Source organism: Metopolophium dirhodum, chromosome 7 (genome assembly GCF_019925205.1).
Source record: "Metopolophium dirhodum isolate CAU chromosome 7, ASM1992520v1, whole genome shotgun sequence".
NCBI classification, from domain to species: Eukaryota; Metazoa; Arthropoda; class Insecta; order Hemiptera; family Aphididae; genus Metopolophium; species Metopolophium dirhodum.
The window spans coordinates 3,090,194-3,114,707 of NC_083566.1; the positions used below are offsets into that span (position 1 = coordinate 3,090,194).

Genomic DNA, 24,514 nt, shown 5'->3' on the forward strand with positions numbered 1-24,514 from the left:
CTTAAAATAATATTCTATAATGTCTCTATGAATTTTTAATATTTCTTTAAATACGCAGATGACACAATATCTAAAACTCATATCCATACCTTGCTACAGAAGTGTAACTTGACAATTCTTAAACCAATTTAAAAATGTGTTTATTGTTTCATTTAAATATTTATCAATAGTCTTAAGCAATAATTAATCGTTTGCGATAAACGTAAAAACATTTTAATATACTGTAGGTGCAAACAAGAACTTGTAAAGTACTTACCTATATCTCGAATACTTTTAAAATGTATTTGTATTTATGTTCAAATACTTTTGAAAGACGGTATTCGAATACGTATATCAAATACAAATGACACCAAGCGTCTATTCAAATACGCATTCTGAACACATTTGAAAGTTATTCGTAACAATATACTGCGTATACAGTATAACAGCGGTTCCCAACCTGGGGGTAATTACCCCCTAAGGGGTAAAAACACGATTTTTTGAGGGGTAAAAGTTAAATTATTTATTTTTATTTTAAGTACTCATTTTAAGTTTACTCATGTAAATGATCATTATTTTTTTTATTACTCAACTTTTTTTTGATAGGGAGGGGTATTTGTTAATATCTAACCTGACTTATGGGTAATAGTCTCAAAAAGGTTGGGAACCACTGCAGTATAACGACCAGAGCGCATGACTCGGCAAACTGACAGAAACAAAATAATATGATAATGAAAAGCCGTGTATATGTACAGTGAAATATTACATAATATTGTCATTAATGTCTCGTATTGGCATGGAGTACACCGGTACAGTAAAATATGATATGATACTCTGCTACAACTGTATGGTCGCTCTCGGGTACCTCAGTACCTGCGTGTTTTCCGACAGGAAAACTTCGTACAGTCGCCATATGTACGTATCAAATTTTAGACGAACAAATTTTCGTCGTTGCGCGTCGCCCTCGCCGATGGGTTGGGAAAACGAACGAGCCGAAAACTGTTTCAGTTATCCGATGTTTGCGCATATCGTACGTGTAGTTTGTGTATTATAATAATATTATACGACGATGTTTCCGTACGATCATCACAAAGGCTCGTCCGCAACTTCAGTAATAACATTCCAAAGATTCTGTCGTCGTGCAGTGACACGGATTCATGCCGTCGAAATAGACAGTCAAGTTATATACCATAGAGTGAATAGAATACAGAAAGATTTATGCTGACATCAAAACGACGACGGACTTTTACCATAGAATCTCAGTCATTCCATATTGTTTTCACGTAAAATAGTTGAATTGCGTTTTAAACAAAATATTGCAAATTTATAAACATCAAGAGGACGCCGTACCCGAATGTGCTGTCTCCGTCTTACAAACGACGTACGACGAAACGTTAACAATAATCAATTTTAGGTATACTCGTTGTTTTTCAAATTGGTGTGAATGCAAATTAACGATACAATTTAAAGGCAAGATCGTTGTCGTTATCATTATCTGGGGCATCTCGGAAGATTTTATTGATATTATAATTTTTATGTAAATATTATGATAATTTTAAACTGTACAAAAATGTATAGTTTCATAACTTGCTTCTTAATAAAAACATATCCGTTAAAAGTCTCCGACATGCCCTAGATAATAATCATTTATACCTTTACATTATATAACAGGTATATTCACTCTTAGATTAAAATTAAAGAGTAAAATGTATTACAGGACTGTCGTAGCGGACGGCGCTCGAATTTCCGTTTCAGCCGTTTCATGTGTCATCAACATAATATTTGGCATGGAAGTGTACAGTTCGGTCACTGGACTTGCAGCGTGTAATAGCAGCCCACGCGTTTTTCGTTCAAATCATTTTAGCACGAAAGTTATATTAAATTGCACAGACAATAGTTTGTCAGAACAACCTTTCAATGATAAATAATTGTGAGATTAAAGACGAATGATATTTTGATACTGACCGTTCATATGGAAACTATTGTGGCGATTACTTTGGGTTTTTTTGTGTGACATCCTATGATTTAAAGTCCGTAATTGGAATCTGAATAGGTAATAGGTCGTTGACTGCAATATTACGATTATTCATAAATACATTAATTTGTAACTATAATACGTTTACTATATCTCAATAATTTGTTGTGTCCGTGCATCCGCAAGAGAATAATAAATTCCGGCGCAATACAATTTTCCTCCGGGAGAAAAATCCTTTGACACGGGGCACTGCAAGATTTCAAGTGTTATATTATAATATTATAAATTATATTTTTCACTTCTTTTCGCGTGGATTAATTTAATAAAAAAAACCTCGGTAGACGTGCCAGGGTTGATTACAATAATATTACATAATATTATGTAGATTGTATGTATCGAAAATGTAGTGGAAAAAATAATGGCAAACGGAATAATATTAATACGACGACGCACTCGCAAATGTTGTAGGAAAGTTGTCGAAAGTTTCGCGAGATAATACATCGGTAGGACGGAAGACACTCAAAACTTTACGGTACGATATATATATATATATTATATATAATTTACATACTGCTAAATTATTATCATAAACGGTTTTGCGCCGCCGACCGGTCCGCCGCATGACACGTATTACCTATCTATTACTTGTGCAGCACTTGTTCAAGTCTATAGTTGTGTGTTTACGATAACTAATAATATTATTATGTGCGCACTCTAATGCGTTTCGGTATGCAAATTATTAGGACCCGAACGTGCGTGTTACGGCGCACGTTGTACGCTCGTACCGATGATATTATGTACAAAATATAACCTACTCGAAAGTCCAGTCAAACAATTTGCGTACTCGCAACAGACTTTTATCCGTATATTTTGGACTCGATTTAAGACATCGTATTTATACGGAATACTTTTTGATTGCTTGAGACCACTCAGGTATGTCCAGTTCTCGTCATTCGTTCATAATAATTTAATCATCTCACTATGGCCTTTGTCTAATACGTTGTCGTTGTTGGGAAGTCTTGAAAACTTTACGCCACCGACTTTACTGCATGTCTGCATTTGTATACAATCATATTATTGTATTATGCCACAAAAAGTGTACAGAATAATATAATATTATATGTATATTACACATATTTAGTACATGATAATATATTACAGGGCTTGAAACCGTTATTAATGTAATCTTATCTTATTAATGAAAATTTTTTGAATACCGGTCCTGTTTGCGGTAACCAATTACCGGCACTAGATTCAAAATTACAGGTTACCGTTAAGTGATAACCGCTTCCAAAATATGTCGGTTACCGGTAACCAATTGAATACCGGTTTTCTAAAAAAAAAACTGTACTACACCTTTGTACCCGTATACTTAATACAATTTTCGCGTTGTTATATAGGCATCAAGCTATTTTTAGATTTTCCAGTACAATATACGATGAGGGAGACCGGGACTACCGCTTATCGAGTACCGTCGTTACTCATTACCAACTAACGATATTTTATGTTATAGGTAGGTAGGTAGGAAATAGAAATGCAGAATACCAATTATTTGAATTATTATTACAAGAACTGAGACTAGGGAAAAAAAACGAAGATAATATAATTGTATGATTTAAGAATAGTTTTAAGAAGTTATTATTTATCATACCATTAGTAGCTACGAGCTTGTAATCATTTATGTAGCTAAAATAAATTAAACGTAACATTATTATAGTTCATACGTGACGGTAGTCAATATTTTAAATACCGGTAATCGGTTCTTAACCGGTTAAAACATAATATTAAGTTATTATAACGTTTTATGTTAGCTGAAAAACTGTCACGGTAACCGGTAACCGGGAGTACAAATAGGTTTATAATAACGGTAACCGATTATAGGTTCCCCAAAATTTCGGGAAATTACCGGTTTTCGGTAAAAACCGGTAACCGGTTTCAAGCCCTGAATTATAATATTATTGTACTTGATATATTTTATATCTTTCCAGTACTTATATTATAATAAATTGTAATACTACGCAACACGCAATGTCTAGTTATGTCGGTTAATCTTAGCGTATAATGTCAAATCCTTATTATACACTATAGTAGACACTTTATATAATATTATGTACGATGCACCACGTGTAATCAGTAATTTATAAACAAAGTGTTAAGTATTCACACGTCCAAATTCAACGCGATAACGTATATTTAGTTATATAAAATGTTTTGATGAACGGCTGGTGATTATCATTAACTATTTATGAAATAAAATAAACTAATATTTTTACTGCTAATACAATTACAATAATAATTAAAATATGATCCATCTTGACGTGTCCGCACTGAACCGTACCCATAATAGTTAGCTAGGCAGTAAGTCAACCATAATATGTGAAATAATATCAAATCACATTTTATTTAGAACCAACCGGTTTTGCCACCGTAAAATAAACCGTGGTCAGCCCGCGCTTTTGAATGCGACCCGATCGGATAGAAGATCTCGTGGCACACACAATATCATGACATCACGTCGTTATAACCACCTGTTTGAACTTTGGTTTTTATAAACATTTCAGAGTACTTGGAAGTAGTGTGGCCACCGAAGAGCGTACTCCCGCCCCGGTATGAAGTCCACTGCTTCGTGGCCACCATCGGAATGGCCGCCGTGCTGGTGCCCTTGGTGGCGTTCACCGCCGTCTTCCGTACCGGAAACATGGCCAACGACTCGGACAAGCTCGGCAACTTGTTGGACGTCCGCCGCCGCCGCCTGTCGTCCTGCTGGACCCACGGACCGCCGTCCTCTTCTACGCTACACTCGTTCACGGCACTCGCCCTGCTGGTAGTCAAGCTCATGATCGAAGCCAGGCTCATACAGGCCGGTCTCATGTCCACAAGTAAATAATAATGATAAAATATATCGTATTGCATGCCGTGTGATGCGTGCGTAAATAAGTTACGGAGGTGTGGAGGATATAATGGCGCGGAAGACAATAATATATTAGCGACATTGCTCTTGTTAAGATGTTTTTGTAATGACGTAATATGTTTTTCGGCCGGATACTCAAGAAAATGTTGCTGACCAATATTGTTCGTAAGGTTTTCGTTGTCATGGCTACAACTGTTATGAACAAAAACATATTATTTTATAGTTCATACATTTTCCTTGTACGGGAAAAATATCGCGTACCGTGCTATAATTTTATTTTTAAGTTAGCGCGAGAAACTTCTCTTCAGACTATATTTTTAAACGTCAAACGGATATTCTATTTTCGTACGAAAATGTTTTACATTTGTGTATTTAAAAAAAACATTAAATGCGTTTAAAATGTTTTTTCACAAACGCAGGAATTCACTAATTATTGTTGACATGCTGTAGGAATTTTCAAATCCTCGTTTTTAATATTCGTGTAGCGTGTTGTGTCATTTTTAATTTTTTACTTCCCCTGTGTAGGAATGCTTACGCACATAACTTTGTTTTTAATCCGCTTATCAACTCATGAATGCAATATGACGCTAGCTATGTATTATACATTTTTTTTTTCTCAATTAATGCAGTCAACCTCCAGAATATTAACCCAATAGTGGCCTAACATTATAATATTAACTGTACCTGGGTGAACTATATATTATGATATACGGTAGGTAGGGGTACCTAAATGACGCCCTGCAAGGTTGCATTTCACTATAATTCCTATAAACAATAGGAGTGAATATTGTTGTGCACTATGAATTTATGTATACATTTTACCCGCATAACACGCGGAGCGACCCACAAACTATGCACGCCATGTAATCTACTGACTTCCTCGTCTAAGCGCCTTGTGTCCGTTTTCAGACAATATTTGGAATACCGATTTGGACTTTCTGGTCCTCGGCGGACATCAGTCGAGTCCAGCCAACATCACGCTTAAAAATATGCACATCGAACCCAGGACACAGTCGGTACTCGTCCCACAGTCGTCGTCGCCGTCGACCAATAGATCATGTAAGTGTCATATTATATTGTAATCATTCTATGATTCTCATGATTTTAATTCATCTATACAGCATTTTTTTTTTAAAACTATAATATTATGTATAAGCCATCATTTTTTTTATTTTAAAAAGAGTCCTGATATACCTAGGTACGCAATGTGAAGGTCGAATATCGGTTGTGATATTTTGATTTGAAAGTAGCGAATAATTATTAGATTGGGTATGTAATTTACATTCAGAGGTTAACAATTTTCTTTAGATAAACAATATATGTATATATCATCGAAAATCTTAAAAATTATTAACGTTCAATGTTATATTATACTGTTTATGTTATAAAAACGATATAACATTCATAATGTGTGGGTTATTAAACATTTTAAACAGCTATTAAAATGTACGAAACTTTTAAGCCACAATCGAATTACAACTATATTTTTCAGCTATTAAATTAAACTACGATTGGACATTTTGTGACTTGTTGTTGTTAATTTAATATAAACAATATTATTGAAAAATTAAATTAAATTAAATTAAAAATTTTAAATCGAAATGTTAAATGTATTGTTTTTAAATGAAGGATTTAAGTTTTAACAATATAATTTTATTATTAATATATCTCATATTAATTTTAAAAAGAAGGGATCTGGGTTTAACGCAAAGGAATTTGGTCCTTATTTGTTTTAAATTACTATAATAAACGCATATAATAATACAAACAATTTTCTCATAATATTTTAAATGCTAAACATAGTTGCATATTTTCAATAAATATTTGTGTACTTTTTTTGGAATTTTTATAAACTCATTGTTAATATATTGTATGCTGTATCCGAAATTAATTATATTTTTGTGGTCAATAATATGATAAATACAAATTATTACGCACTGTTTTTCATTGACGTGCTTAAAGTTACAACACAACATAGGAATTGAAATATATAAACAGTACCTACGTATATTAAGAGGCCATTTTGATAAAGGTTTATATTACAAACTAATTTTTTCACAATTATTGAAATATTTTTCAATTCTATTTATAAAAATACATTTTACATAATATATTTTGTCAGTATGCAAAAGTGCAAAAGATGCGCTTAACAGTTGTTTATTACATTTGATTCGCAGTTTTGGTTAAAAACTATGACCCATAACTTTTTAATACAATTATACGCGGAACAGTGAGTTCGATATACCATTTACATTATATTATTATATTATTTAGGTGTAAAATATCTTTCACATTTCATTAGTTATTAAAAATATGGAGATATTTTTAAAGATGATGTTATATAAACAAAAATGTATTATAATATCTCCTATGCGACGTAATATATTAAGTGTTAATATAATATGTAATGACTTCAATGTTTTTGTAGTTGCACATCACATTGCGCACTAGAAACAATCAACATATTTTATCCATTTGCTTGATTTTATAACGACGTCCATTATTTTAATTTATAAACCACAGCGGTCCGGTCGCCCAAACGTTTCGTATAGATATCGACTGTCGAACAAACCATTCGTTTTATCAATAAATGATAAACATTTAAGGTTTTTAGACAAGTGGAATAAAGTGGCAAGGGATAATCCGCCAAACCCAACCCGACCTTCAGTGCCTATATATACTCAGTCCGCTCTATAATAGTCCTATCACCTATATGTCCAATTATTATATTATATGTATTACCGATTAAATCCCCAACTATTCGCAGACGCTGCGGAAACTGACGGGACCATGTCCGTGGAGTTTTTCAATTACGCTATGGCTTTGTTCATATACTGCGGACGGTATGCTTCCGTTTTTTGGGAAACCAACAAGTGTTTCGCCACGCTTTTCTCGGTCCAGCTATTCGCCAACGCCATACAGTGCCTGTCACTGTACCTCTTCACATGCATCCTCTACAAGGTGAGAAAATATTATTTACACTCAGATACCGCCATTTGAAAATATATAATTAAAATACATAATATTATAATATAGTATACAATATAGAAACGTATAATATCATAATATTGTAATAAGATCCGATGATATCGTAATAGTTTTGGTTACCGTAATACAAAACGGAATTGCCAAATTATAACAATAATTGTATAGGTCCATTGTATTTAGTCAATATTAGATTTAAATCGTTTGAACTAGCATTCAAAATTAATATCATAGAAACGGCTTGATTTCAGTACTCACGACAAATAAAATAACGGTTCCGGTAAAGTTTGGGTTCCGAGTGATTTCAAGTGTTTCCTTCCAGTCGTTTTTGGTCGGCCGTACTGCCGACACAAGGCATTCCAAATTTCTACTCCAGACCCTAAATTTTTCGTACCCATTTGTTATAGCTTATAACTAATATGTAACCACAATTTCGGAGCTTGTAATCCGACCCGTGCAACTATGTGGTCACGTCAAAGTTGGCCTTAAATTCCGCGCAGAAAATTGTTACAGACTTCAAAACAAAAGTTTTTAACGGTCCAAAAGTTGGAGATAAAATACCAGTAAGGATTCCAGCTGATGTTTGTGGAAGCCGATCGGTTTCCAAAAATATTCTAGCACGAGATATAGACGACATAATATTTTAAAACTGGTCCCGGGGTACTGGACCTCAATTACAGTTGTTAAACAGGTATAAAAATAACAAAGCCGTAAAGGTTGTGGGGCAATTCCGTATAATTTTAGGTGCCATGTCAGTATGTGTGTCCCGCTGCAATATTAATAAGAGTTTCAGTAAAAATGTTTAAATGTGACTAAAAATATGCCCAACACACCCGCGTCGGTATAACTATGGTGTGTGGCGAGGGCGAGAAGTGTGCTATTTCAGTCACGGGTTACGTTCTCGGCTCGAGTCGCGGGCGAGGGCTGCAATTTGCACAGGACTTGAAATGCATTTCGAAACACTCATATTATTTTCGTCACGCCCCTGCGGCGCCACTGAAAACGACTCTATCGGACATCACGACCAACCCTCTGCAGTCGACGAACCCGCTGTTCGCTCTGTATCTGGATTCGTCGAACTTCTTCGCAGAACAGTACACGGGGGGGGGGGGGGGGGGGGGGAAGGCGACCCTCCTACCGGCCACACGATAATATTTCGATAAACCCGAAACGTATCGTTCGTAATGCGAATTAAATCTTATTCGGACGGTAACTTCATGACTGCCGCGTAGGTGTTCCATTTTTCCATTGGAAAAAAAAAAACGTTTACTGTATACGTTCTCCGGCGAAATTTAATACCCATCCAACCTATCCTCCGACCGGCGTTAACAATTATTAAACCCTCAGCACGGGCTGGACGAAAGAATATCATCGTAAGACCAATGTATTATATAGTTACGCATGTTGTTATTACGATTTTCATTTGTCGCCGCAGATGCAAGTGTTGGGCGTCTGCAAAATGGTGAAGGAACTGCCGGCCGGGCCCACCACGTACCACCTGGTGCTGGATTACCTGGACACCGCAGTGCTGTTCACCGTCACCACCGTACTGATATTCGTGTCCAACTCAATAGTGTACTACTACGGGTACACGCGGTTCAGCGGGTTCGTCAAGCGGCAGACGGGCGGCCGGAAGACCGTGGCCGACGCCTACTCGAGCCTGATGCCGTACTGCGCCAGCGTGCTGGCCCTGCTCGCCGTCGTCGCGTCCGAGAGCCCGCTGCTGTACAACGCCATCGTCGTGTTCCGGTCGTCCCTCAACGGCGTCGTGTTGGCGTGCCTGCTGAACTCCACCGCGCACGTGTTCGTCTGGATAGCCATGTGGTCCGTGCTCACGCTCAAGCCCTGCTGGGTGTTCAACCTGCACCTGTTCCTGGAGTACGACCCCAGGGGCGGCGGCTGCGGCGGAACTGGCGGCGGAACTGGCGGCGGTGCAGGTGGCGGAGGCGGTGGCGCAGGCGGTGGCGGTGACGACGCCCAGCGTGTGCCCTTGCTGGTGGTGGCCCAGGGCGCCACGTACTCGCTGACCGAGAAGACGGCCAAACGCATCGTCACGTCCGTGGTGGAACGCGTGGTCGCCGACTACACGCGTGTCGCTGCGAACTCTGGTAAGCTTGCACATCGATATCATTATCTCTCTAACACTACTACTATAATTACTATACCAACGGTGGGGAAGTTAATGAAATGTGAAGATGTGGTTGATTCGAATTAAGTTGATAGAACACAAAATCGACAAGTTAGAAGTCGATAGTTAACAAATCATATAGTTTTGACTCGATAAGTTAAAAGTCGATGTGGAAAAACAAATTTGTTCACTATGTTTTTTCTAAGTATAGATGACAGTATAGTGTGACTTCTGCGGTGGATGGTTAATTTGTCAACATGTAAAGTATCCATAAAGAAATTTATCATACTAAAAAATATATAAGTAATTATTACTTTGTAAAATCTACGAACATCGAAAAGTCACGTATTAAACTGTTATAAACATTTTTTAATCATTATTAATCTAATGTGTATCAAATTAAAGTTATTGTAAGTTAATAAAAATCAAAAATGTCTCCTGAATTTGAAATAATTACACGTTCAAAATTTCAACCTGTTAATGCTGTTATTATGATAAGTCAAATAATTGGAACTATACAATGACTTTCCCGGTTTTTTTCTTTTATATAATATATTATGCGTTACACAATATAATTAATATCGTCTTCAATAAAATTTGTTGTACTTACATAAATTATGTTCTATTAAATTAACACTCATATTTATCAATTATTAGTATGTATAATAATATTATGAAGTGTTATGTACGCTGTAATAACTATAAGTAATACTATTACCAGTGCTCGTAAGTTCATGCCCTCAAAAATGCCTAAATAGGCATGCATTTATGCACTCAAAAATGGCAAAATATGCATTGAAATATGCCTTAAAAAGTTAAAAAGTATGCATTTATATGCACTAAATATCTAAAATTATGCACTTAAAAATTGCTTGCTTAAAAAAATCATAAACAATTTTTGAAATAACATGAATTATTCTTTCATTTTTTTATAGTTATATTTTATTTTTTTATTTCACAATTAAATAAAAAAATACATTTTCAATAGATTATAAACGATCGCGTTTTTTTCTCGTCAAATGTTGATTCTTTTTGAGTATTTCCATAAAAAAATGCATATTGATATGAATAGGAACATCAAAATCATGTATAATATGCCCGCTAAAATAAAAATATGCATAAATATGCCAAATGAGCAAAAAACCTCGTTAAAAATATGCAAAATAAGACTTCACATATGTAACTGTGGTACCTTGATATGGATTTCTATGCCATCTAGCATTAAATACAACTTAGCAAGATTTATATGCAAATGCATGAACTTACGAGCCCTGATTATTACAATAACGTAATATGCTCTTCTATGAATATTATATTATTATAAATATAATATGGACGGTTCTATTATTATATAATGTAAATATCAGATTGAATAATGTAATAATTCGAGGGGTTATATGAAATTATAAAATCCTGAGCGTTCGGGGCTAATCTTCGCTTCTTATACCAAATCCTAGTTCAAAACATGACCGACTCGATTGTTTTATTGCTATTATTAAGTTACACTACTTTTGTTTCAGATAAACACAAGTTTAAAAGAACGCCGAAGACAATGAGCGATGAACAAATATACTGGCCTAGACCAAAGTCGAGTTCAGGCCGCAGTTGTTTAAGCGAAATGGAAGACTCGGACGAGCCGTCTGGTTGTTTTGGTTGTAAACGGACAAAGAAATCTACAAAGTAAGTGTATTGGAGCTGAATTCTGTCTAAAAGTTACTTAAAACCACCTTAAGTGATTGAAAATATGTTTTCGTTCAAATTTTAAAATAACAGTCATGCCGCCGATAATCATTATACGTTAGTTCCGCCTTAAACTGTTCAGAAAACAAATAAGAATGACTACAAAAAATGTTCATAATAATTACTGTCCCGGTAAAATTATAAACGTTAACCTATTACCTATGACATAATAGATCATATTTTCAAACGGTAGCCCACTGCAGATTACACAACAACAATATACATTATCACAAAACGTCAATTAAGGACTTTCGGTGAAGAACGAAAGAAACAGTCACACGTTTTGTCAATTGTATTTAATGAGAAGCGATGGTAGTTCTCTTCTGAACGCACCTACGTATTAATTACAATGGTTTTTAACAATGAATGACGGCACACGAAAACAATGCCAAAAGTAACTCGTCAAAGAGAAATAATAAGAATAACCGCCGTCTTGGAGTAGATACAGAAAAAAAACAAAAAAAAGGTTTTTATCTTAATCATTTGATATCTCCGACTGGTGCCGCCTACGTTTTTCTTGGGATCCAATTGTCGTTTTACGTACGAGTTGATAATAAATTAATAATATTGTATTCTTGTACGGGGTAAATTTTTCTAACGGAAAATATATTCATTATTTCTAATAAACATTAAATATTCTAAATTGAATGCCTGTACACTGTGTTCGATCCGACTCGTATAACCATAGTGTTATCGAGTATGGTATTTATTTTTTTTTTTTCGTCACAGAGGCATACCAATGCACAAAATCGACCGAAGGGGAGTGAGTCCAGAGGACGATGGCGATTACGCGAAGCTCCGCGAATTGCCGATGGTCGCCAGGGCCACGAACGATCACAGCGACGACAATACGTCCGAGGACACGAAGGTAAGAAAGAATTCGTCGTGTTTCGTGATCGGAACAACCTCGAGTACGGTTCGCGTGCACGAGAACACTCTACAGGGTGCTTAACGTTCGGTGTACATCCGCCAACTACAGTAATAACAGTAATAATATTGGGTAAAAAAAAAAAAAACTATGTTTTTGAGCTGGATACACGATAAAAACGCTGCTTACGAATTATTGCGTCCCGTATAAAAAAGGTATAAAAAGGTATAATACTAATTGCGTCTCAAAAGGCGAAATTATTGGTTATTATAGATTATAGATTTAATGAAATGGATTACGTTGGAACTTTGATACATTTCGAGTGAGTTACGTTCCGTAGACAAACACAATCATTGTCGCAGTGCAGTGAAAACGGTTCACTTATTCAGACGTGTTTGTTTTTACTAAAAACCAAGTTTTGAAAAACTTCGAATAACTATGGCGAGTGATATTAAAACTATTTTTAGCGAAAAACAACGAGATTTATTTGTAATTGGTGTGTACGAATTTCGCTTCCACAAGTACTTAAAAATAATTTAGAACGGTGGTGTTGTTGTAAAAAAAACTTGTACAGCTTATATTCGTTTGAACTCCGATAATAAATAGTAGTCAAAAAAGTTATTGATCATAGTCACGATGGAGAAAACGAAATATTGAACCGCAGCAGTAACTTATATTACTACAGACAGTCCTAAGCCTGTATAAAAATGGGAAGGGAAATAATGTTTAGTTTTTATAATATACGAGACTCAATCGGTACCTATATAAGTTCAAAAAAAATTCGGGACGCAATTAGTATGACCCCCAAAAACCCCGGGACGCGATTCGGAAGGAATTTTTGCCGCGAGACGCAATTCGTATATGCAGCCGATAAAAATATGTTTCTGACCGATTTTTCGTAAGGTTTCCGTTGTCATAAATGGTTATACTGTTATTAAGAAAAACACATTAATAATTATTATTCGTAGATTTTCCTCGCAGAATACATCGAGCAGCGCGCTATGGTTTTTATGTACCTGCCTATTTACAGTTCTACCCTGATTTTTAAAATGTTACAACTGCGCCGGTTAGTCCCGCGAATGTCTGCAGCAAATTATTGAGATAAACACAGATGTGTATTCTGATTTCGGATTTTTTAAAAAACCGAAAATTATTACAAGTCGTGTATGTACCAACTCGAAATGGTAGCAACAATATTAATTAGAGTAAAATGTTACTGACGTGAACGAACACGTGGCAATAGGCACCCGGTATAGTAATAAAAAATTGTTGTGCCCCGAAGTTTTCGTTTGAGTTGCATGTCTAATCGTATACAAATTTCGTTTCCTATATATATTTTGCATTCCATTTATGGCGGACCGACTTCCAAATTTCTTTCGTGTAAACAACGAGTTAACGAAATTAAATTCCCCGTCTTTCTTCGATTTCGCGATAAAAAAATCAATAGCTCGCACAACTTTCAACAATATTCTGTATTATATATATTTTATGTTTTACTCGTAGCAGTGTTTTTAACGAGTTGTAGAAAAACGTAATATTATTATAGCATAAAATCCTAACAGTTTGGGTCCTACATCATTTTTGAAGAACGACGATTAATCTTATTAAGATATTGATATTGTCTACTGTTTAAATCAGTAGTGTGAAACGTCGTTTGAATTGTGTGAAATTTATTTTGAAATCCAACAAACCTTTTTTCGCTCGAGTTCTGCATACAAGTCACAGTTTTCGAGACGATTCGAACTGTTTAGTTTGGTCCGGGTTTAAGTACAAAAGTTTAAGTTTGGTCCCGTCTGGGTTTAAAAAAAAAGTTAATTTTAACCGCGAAAATCTAGGTTCGCAGTAGTGTAGGTACTACTGATCTTGTACAAGTTTTGGGCCGAATTATACGATTACATGTTATCAACCGGATTTTCTCATACAGCTTTTGGACACCGTACGGGAAGGTGTAATTACGTACGCGAGCGCCAACACAAGAGAGCTGTTTTACTCGCCGGCCACGCCACCGCCTCCGCCGCCGCCCATTCAGGAAGACATAAGTTCAGCCGCGGAATTCCACGCCAGCAAAACCCAAGTGAGTATATAATAATAATACACGGTTCGCCATTCTCAGCGATACACAATAGAGACAAACGGCCGAATCCGTTGTCGGATAGACAATAATATATATTTATCTCTGCTGTGCCCACCCGATAAAATCAACTGAAACGGTATATGCGCCTGACAAGCTACAATAACGAATAATTTAAAGTTCAGTGGAGTTAAAAAAAAAAAATATATATATATATATATATATATATATATATAACGAAAATTAAACGAATTAAAAGTCGACGGTTGTCAACTCATGATTACACTTAAAAATAACTTTGCTAATTAAAAATAAAAGTATATATTATTATTAACTTAAACCAACAGTTTTTTTTCCGTACGATTTTGTGCATAAGATTTCTGTCAGGAGTGAGGGGAGCGTCAACATAGATTAGTAGCAATAAAGTATACCTGCGACATTCATAAGACTTAATGCCGGGTTTTAATTTAAAATTAACTCGTCATCATACTTTTCAAACTGATGTGTTCACAATTAATGTAAATTAATGAAAAAAAAAGAGTTGAAAATCTAATAATAATACCCGTGTCTTGTGGCGTGGTAAGACAATATTACGAAATACTACGAGACCATCAAGTTTAATTATCATCAACTACACTTTGACTTATCGGGTCGTCGATATTTTTGCCCCGCAAATACGATAAATGCCGTCTCCTACCACGGGGCGTTGATTCCGTTATTATTTATTTTCTCGTGTGCGTTTTTTCGTTTCCCTTAAATTTTTATTTAATCACAATACCGTGACATTTTATCACTCGGGTCGATAGCTTACCATAGCTGGTGGTTTTTTTTCGCTTGTGCAAATATTTATAATTCAAAATTTAGATCATTATTACACGCCATACAGTATACGCGGATTACGATACGCCCGACGAAACCGATACATATTATCTGCCTTTATTAAATCGTGTCCTGTAATAAAAATAGCATTATATTATATTATTTTACAGTTATAAATTATTCGTTGAAAATTAATCGATCGAGTGCCTATACGACGTTAATTATTGCGCATTTGCTTTTCGAACCCCTCGTAATATTTCGGATGTATCTATATTATACTATCGTACTAAAATTCGATTAGCACACATAGATGCTTAATCGAATGAATATAATACAACGTATATTATGTTTGCGCATTTCCACGCGCTGAAATGAGTTCATTAAAAAAGAATCGAAGTTTTAATTGTTAATAAACGTATACAATATTGTAAGCATAAAATCATATCGCATTGTTTATAAATAAATTGAATTATAACGATTGTTGGGGATTCCCGTTAATTGCCATAGAATTTTTTCTCACATAAAAACCTGTTTCGGATAAAACAATATCTGATGAGCAGCAATTCCATTTCATAACTAGAGAAAATATTAAAACGGCGGGATCCAGTGCTCGACTTTGGGTGGTGTGGGTCGCCTTCGTCATAATACGATGTACACAATATCGTCAATATCATATTATACGCTCTGTACCGATACGACCCCGAATCACTCGTCCATATTAATAAGTCGGACGTTTTACTATTTTAGATTGTAATATTATTATACAGCAAGTGGATTTTAACATTTATCGAGTAACGCCATCTACTGTAAAGTGTGTCCTCTGCCCGGCTTTGAATCGGTTGGTTTTAAACTTATCATTTTCTCCGTCGACACGACAACACGCGCTTGCGTGCACACGCACAGTGAACAAATACATGCACGATATTCCCTCGCGCACATAATCCTCCGAAAACTTCCTCGGAAACTCGCCTTGGAAGTTTATTTGTGTTAATGCTATACATGTTTGGGTATATATATATATATTATATTTCAGCGTTGGGTCCGCATATACATCGTCGTGTATTATAGTGGTTAGACTGACTCTGCGCGAGCGCTGCAATGGCAATGGGTAGATAAATTCTTCACCACCCACAGACATTCGGCCTGCACAGTTGTTTTTAATTATTTTTTTTTTATATATATATTTCAGAGATATCCGCACTAAACAATGATCACAGGTCAAAAACTGATATATCGACGTCACTAATAAACTTGTAGATTAAGTAATGACGAACGAATTATATTAACGACAAAATTATTCCAAACAGTATCATATATTGTATATAGTGCCACGGTGATCGACCAGATTTTAATATCATTTTTGGTAAAATGGCTTCCCCTCCAAGATCTAGTTAGGCGCGGACGATTTCTTACATATTTTTTAAATGTTATTTAATGCTAATTTTTCGATTGTATTATTATAATAATATTATGTGTAGCTACAATATATTATTATAAATGCATAAAAAAATTAATGTTTTACACTCGTCGAATCACTTTTCACAATACTCTACCCATTGCAGAAAGCCAATCATTGGTAGGAGCATTTAAAAATAAACAACACATACATAACACAATAACGCGTGAATAAACAATGCTACGGTGTTGTCTATTGATTCGCTACAACCACTGTAAGAGGAGATGGGATATTGGCTTTAAGACAGACCATTACGTTTGGAAATGATTCAGTTTAATATTGCGTGATATATTAATAATATTTCAATATTTGTTGAACGTGGGACATTATTCAGAACTCTGAAAGTGGATAGTCTTGCTCATAATAATCCTTAATAGCATACGTTTCGGAATCGAACTATCAACTTTACGCCGACGATCAATCAAAATACATTTAAAAATAAACTACACATATACAACACAATAACACGTAAATAAACAATGCTACGGTGTTCTCTATTGATTCGCTACAACCGCTGTGAGAGGAGATGGGATATTGGCTTTAAGACAGACCATTACGTTTGGAAATAATTCAGGTTAATATTGCGTGATATATATTAATAATATTTCAATATTTGAACGTGGGACATTATTCAGAACTCTGAAAGTGGATAGTCTTGCTCATAATAACCGAATTATCAACTTTACGCCGACGATCAATCAAAATACATTTAAAAATAAACAACACATATATAACACAATAACACGTAAATAAACAATGCTACGGTATTCTCTATTGATTCGCTACAACCGCTGTGAGAGGAGATGGGATATTGGCTTTAAGGGGATTCGATACCGTGATTTTCTGTTTTTGTCTAACACACGCGCGACATAGTATTTTAGACGTGTTTTTTGACAAACATTCCAATTGATCTATTGAAGCGATAAGAATTCTGAAAACAAATTTGAAATCGTCGTCAAGTCTACTTGAAATCGACTTCCCCACATTTTTGACAATATCTCCCAAATTCCAGAAAACGTCATATTAAAAAAGAGTATTTAAACATTTTTGTATTTCAATTTTTGGAGAAGCTAAAATCAAAAAATCAAAATTATGGGAAAGTCGATTTCAAGTAGACTTGACGACGAATTCAAATCTGTTTTCAGAATTCTCATCACTTCATTAGATCAATTGATATGTTTGGCAAAGCATCCGTCAAAAATCCTATGTCACGCTTGTGTTAAACAAAAAATCACGGTATGGATTCCCCTTAAGACAGACCATTACGTTTGGAAATGATTCAGGTTAATATTGCGTGATATATTAATAATATTTCAATATTTGTTGAACGTGGGACATTATTCAGAACTCTGAAAGTGGATAGTCTTGCTCATAATAACCGAATTATCAACTTTACGCCGACGATCAATCAAAATACATTTAAAAATAAACAACACATATATAACACAATAACACGTAAATAAACAGTGCTACGGTGTTCTCTATTGATTCGCTACAACCGCTGTGAGAGGAGATGGGATATTGGCTTTAAGACAGACCATTACGTTTGGAAATGATTCAGGTTAATATTGCGCGATATATATTAATAATATTTCAATATTTGAACGTGGGACATTATTCAGAACTCTGAAAGTGGATAGTCTTGTTCATAATAATCGAATTATCAACTTTGCGCCGACGATAAATCAAAAATACACGGTTACCATATTATACGCTTACTAGATATTCGTTTCTGTGCTCTAAATACCATCCGTTGGCGCGGTGTGACGAGTGTCGTTGCATTGAGTAGGATCATCTTTCCGTGGCTTTCCGTTGCACTATCGCAATATCCACGCGTACGGTTTGGTGACAAGACGAGCTTATGGTTTTTATCGTCTCGGAAGTCGCCATCGTTCCCGCGCGTACACCGCTGCAGCTTCCGTCGGCCGCAAAAAGTTTGTCGGTTTGATCGATCCGCATTTCCTCGGCGGCAAAGCCTTTGCGTTACATGCCCGTGTACACACCGGAAAACGGCTCTTGAAAAGTTTCAGTGACGTCATCCGCAACGGGCGGACGACTTCGTGCCGTGATCTCGGTGACTCGGTTATTAAATAATCGCACAACCCAACCTGTATACACGGCGCGCGTGGTCTACTCGGAGTGGACTAGTAAAAATGGACTAGACTGACTCTAGACGCTCTTTACCGGGTTTTTAGGAAATATGCTCTCGACGTCAAAACGATCCGTATCTCGTTGAGCCGATCGCCAAACAGATTATTGATATCGACCGATCAAATAAAATATTTGGACTTAACCATTCTCTGATCTAGTGCCGCCGCACGCATTGTACAACGATATCGTATGTGCCGAGGAGTCTATATAGGTGTTTTGACCCGCCTCCCCCGTGAATGTAGTCCTATCAAACCACATAGTGTATTGATCTATACGAACTATACGATTAGGTTAAACATGATATATACAAACATACCACAACAGTTTTCGATGAGTATTTTATAATAATAATAATTGTGTCTACATAAAAAACAGCAACAAAGAAAACATGATATTTAAATACCTAACTTTTTAAATATTATATTTCATTGAAACGTTATGCGTCTTTACTCTTTTGACGGTAGGGTTTAATGTTTTAAAAACTACTATGACTTCTTATTCTTGATCCTGCTTAATAAACATATTAGAATCCATCTAATCTTTCTTGGCCCAAAGTACTTCGAAACTTTGTTTTAACAATACCTACTTAGTTTTGATTGCGATCTTTCACAAGTGCAACTTGTTACCGGTATTGTAACGAAAAACATGAACGCTATGAAGACACTAGGAAAAATATTCAGTATATCACAAGAACTGAACAGTTTCGTTCGTTTTCCACATTTATTGTTCAATACATTTGTAGAATTTTAGGACTGATTTGTGGTCGACTACAGTATGATAAGTCAGCAGTTGCTTTCTCTGCTTATGCGTATAGGTATTATTTAATCGAGATCAGTAAACATCGCAAATCGAATAATTAAATAATTAACAAAATATTACAGAACAAAATTAAAGAAATAAAATATTAACGAAATAATGTGTGTGGTGCGGTGTTAAACTATGATATAATAATATCATAGCTGCGCGCATTCGATACCAGTCGGATTACTATATAATATGACGTATAGCTATAGGTATCATAATATAGTATTCAATCAATACTTACTGTACAATGACATAATTACCATTGAGTATAGATACTAAATATAGTGTAATATTATAATGACGTATTAGTAGCGTTGTCGGGGAGGATGTACCCCTCCCCACTAGAGTTTTTTAGAAAATTAAAAATTATTTATATGGTTTATGGAAGTTATTACAAATATAAATCTGTATAGCCGTACAGGAACCGAAACCTAAAATAAAACCGCGACATCAGTTTGTTTAACGAGACCCTAGTTAAAATAAATCTGAGTAGACACATTATCAGGTCTCCCCCCCCCCTACCCCCTCGGATTTATGTAATAATATTATAATCATATTAATTTGTCGTAACCGTTTTCGTTACAGGTGTCCAAGCAACATCAACAAGTGCGCGATCACGCGTACCGCAGTGGCGTGTACAGCAAAACATCAGTGGCGGGCCAGCAGGGATCGCAGCGCGCGGCCGGTCCGACGCCGATGACGGCCGCCGACGATTTCGAGGAGGACGACACCGTAAAGTCTGAGTCGGAGGCATCAGCGGCCGGCCACTCGCCGCAGGCGGCGTGCAGCGGCCACAGCGAGTCGTCCAGCGGCGTGCACTCCAACAGCAGCCACGACACGGCGGCCACCATGCCGCTGCCACCGCCTCCGCCGCCGCTGCAGCTGTCGCCGGCCGCGTCCACGTCCACGCTGTCGCCGACGGACGACGAACAGCGACGCCGGGCCAGTTACGCGGACCTGCAGACCGTGGACACGGTGGTCATCCGGCACAAGGGCGGCCCGGGGGCCAAGGCCCGGATGCCTCCCGACCCGTGCACCAGGCCCACGAACGTGTCGCTCAGCTCGTTCACGGAACCGCGGGGCGCCAGGAACCGGCCCGGGTCGGTGCCCGGCTGGAGGACGATGCCGCATAACGTCGCGCCGCCGCCCCCTCCCCACGTCAAGGCGCCGTCGCACTATCACCAGTACCAGCAGCAGCAGCAGCAGCAGCAACAGCAGCAACAGCAGCAGAACCAGAACAACTACCAGCAGCACCAACGGCAGTGGTCGTCGTCGTACAACGGCGGCGGCGTCATCGGAGTCGGCGGTACCAAAACGTCGGCCGTTCGGTCGCGGAACCACTCGACCATACCCACGCACCACAACGGCGTCAGGCTGTTCCAGCAGCACCAGCAACAGTCGTACGGGCAATAATACTAGGCCGCGCGCCCCTATCTTTATTACGATATCATAAGAATATTAGTATTGTAGAGGATAATAATATAAGAAGACAGCCCCGTCGGAAGGGGGTGGACGGATGTGCCGCAGCCGACTGCTTTTTTCGAAAACCGTTTAACAAAACACGAATTTCGAATTATATAGGTACTTACCACACGGGACGTTTCCACTACTCTTACGACCTCTTATTCTACCTCCGCGCGGAACAGTCAGCCGACCAACCCCCTCCTGCTACCATTCCTGAATAATTAAAACGTTCTAGTCCCCCGCATCTGCCCCGTGATCTATAATATGACGTGTATTAGGTGTGTTTAAACGACACTAGTTTCGGAATTATTACTATTTTATAATATTTAACTATAATATATAAATTACGTATCATTTATTTAATATTATACTATCGAATATCATTTGTCAATACCTATATTATGTTATACATACATAAATAATTATACAATGGCAAACGACACTATAAACATATTTTAACACGTAATTATGTAAGGCGCGCGTATATGATAATACGTATTATATTATGAATATAAATATACACATAGATAATAATAATATTATGTTTACCTCCATATGACCCAAACGAATTTGTCGCGTTGAGCTTACTAAATATGGTTTTTTTTTTTTTTTTTAATTTAATTTACCACCCGATAGACTGAACGACAAAAACCAATACGTATAGGTGTAGAGTAGAGTGAAAAAAGACTCCGTCCTTGTCGCCAGAGACAGTTTCGAGCAAGCGCAGGGAGACGGGACAAATGTATTTATACTTGACAAAGTTCACAAACTTGAGGTTGAAACAATATCGTATCATGTTATATTATACCATTATTATTCGTCATCAACGATTACATCATTATATCGTATATCGACATTATTTTAACCGGATCGCTACAATAATCATTATTGTTCGTACATCAGAGGAATGTCTGTTCACGATTTGAGTGACGACAATAACTATAATAGTGATATAATATTGTGTTGTAGTAAGCCGAGGTGTAAAAAAGACACTCCTCGCGGTATATAGGTACTTACCACAATCAGAGGATTTGCCGACGGTAAACGATTTCCGCCCAGACTCGAATTTTGTCGGGATTTGTCACAGGTTTTTTTACGAGCGAGGGAGAGAAATCTCACCCGTAATATTATTATTGTATCAATATCTATATTTGTATAATTTTTTTTTTTTCATTTTTACAAAATATGTAACCCAACCAACTCCGATTACGACTCGTTATTTCTATCGATCCATTTTATTCTCACGATTCCCTTCGACAGACTGTTGTTATCCTTGGTGCTATATGATACGTTTATAATTTTTTTTTTTTAAATTTGGGCTTTTCTCCATTATTTTCATACAACCTTTTGTACTATACTTTCTGTTTGTTTTTTTATTATCATTATTATTATTATTATTTTTATAATTATCAAATAACGTTTTTTTTTTTATAATATAAGATATTTACATACCTTCATGTTCTTTTTATATACCTATACATATTTAAATTACGTGTGCGCATATTTATAATATTATTTTAAGAGATATTATAACATTATTAAACGACAATATGTTTAGTCATATAAATTATAACATTATATTTAGTGATTATCATAGTATGACGAGCGTTTATTGTGCACGCCATGGGTACACTGCCCGAAGAAATCGGAAGTTAAAACGTCGTCGTTTTCCCCGTGCACCACAATATTATTACAATATATGTAGCATTTACGACAGATATAATAATCAATATGAACAATACATACATAATAATATTAATTAGTGTCCGTTGTATTTACAATATTATTATTGATACTTAGATATTATGTTGTGTTTTATAATTTTAAATAAAGATCTCATTTGTAATTTGAACCAAATCACCGAACTCCTATTGTAGTCTAATATACCATCATATTCATTATTATCCTGCTAGAAACCATTCCACTCGATCATGACGTGTTTACTGGTTTGGCCAATATGGTCACAGCCATTATACCAGCGAATTCAGCTTCTCGCTGAGATTTGAGTTAATGTTAGAATAACATAAATATTAAAATATCAAAGTAGTAAAAATAGTAAAATGTTTGTCACGTAGTGTCGACGAGTCGAATTTTTTTGATTCAGATTTCTGGGCGCTGTATATAATATATAGACATCTTATCGTCGACGCTTATATGCGATTCAGCAACAATTTACTATATTATTGTTATCGCGTTCTTAAAAAGAGTTCAGCATATGTGTTCAAGAGATTTTTTGAGAGAGGCAACAATTTCTCAAAAAATATTATGGTTTTTTTTTTCTTATGTGGGCTGACTCCGTCATGGCTGGTTATCTACGACGAAATTTTTGTTAGCCACTTCTGTGAATAAATTCTAGACACGCCTATGCACTCGACACAATACTATATCTATTTAAATCCATTAAATGCGTATTCGTGTTTCGCTGACGATATATAATAATATGCATAGAGAATATTGTCATAGCGTACGCACAAAAAGTCGATCTGGATTGAAAATAATATTCGTGTGCCTAATCCGTGGATAAAAAAGGATTTGGTACTATAATGTAGATCAATCGTAAATCGGGATTTCGCCACGTGTCAAACCGATTTCAACGATGATGGATTAATGTGTTGCACGTATTTTTTTCACTCTGCAGCTGGAAAACATTAGTTAAAATCCTGCGCTTTGTATTAATAAATACTCGAAATACTCGGAGGACTCTGAATTCCGTTTTAATGTTGAAACAATTAATAAGCAAAAAAAATTGATTTTTAAACGAGAGCCAACACTTTTTTGACGATAGTTTAAAGATTCAAATTCTATTGACAGACAAACGAAATAAATTAGGATTTTATATTAAAAATAAAATAATGAAAATCAAAGCGTTAAAAAAACCGTATACTACTTAGGTCCGAGATAAATCGAGAACTATAATATAAATACAATAAATATATAAAAATACTGTAAAAGAACCAAGCACCTATGTAAAGGTAAACAATATAGTTCTGATTGAAAATCGTTACAATTTTTTTTAAGTTCCAGTACAGCTGTTACCGATATAATAGTTCTGTGCTGTTGTCTAACTAAGTTATTAATGATAATATAATAAATTATTGCGTTTTAAGACTCCAAGCGCTCGTGGCAGGTACACTCTGACGGGTGCGGGAGATGGTCTCCTATG

The 24,514-nt window shown here is 36.0% G+C and overlaps 2 protein-coding genes across 2 annotated transcripts in view; one reads left to right on the top strand and one right to left on the bottom strand.

Annotated features, from left to right (window-relative positions):
• LOC132948527 (protein tincar-like) overlaps nt 1–23,208 on the top strand; it is an 86,259-nt gene extending 63,051 nt beyond the window's left edge. The window contains exons 3-10 of the mRNA XM_061019034.1: nt 4,516–4,833; nt 5,775–5,924; nt 7,633–7,826; nt 9,286–9,958; nt 11,499–11,658; nt 12,448–12,586; nt 14,511–14,660; nt 20,473–23,208. Coding sequence (XP_060875017.1) covers nt 4,516–4,833; nt 5,775–5,924; nt 7,633–7,826; nt 9,286–9,958; nt 11,499–11,658; nt 12,448–12,586; nt 14,511–14,660; nt 20,473–21,300 — 2,612 coding nt within the window. The 3' untranslated portion in view covers nt 21,301–23,208. The remainder of the gene's footprint in view (nt 1–4,515; nt 4,834–5,774; nt 5,925–7,632; nt 7,827–9,285; nt 9,959–11,498; nt 11,659–12,447; nt 12,587–14,510; nt 14,661–20,472) is intronic.
• The window catches only part of LOC132949743 (lachesin-like), a 277,467-nt gene that overhangs the window by 186,049 nt on the left and 66,904 nt on the right, over nt 1–24,514 (bottom strand). The window lies entirely within an intron of this gene.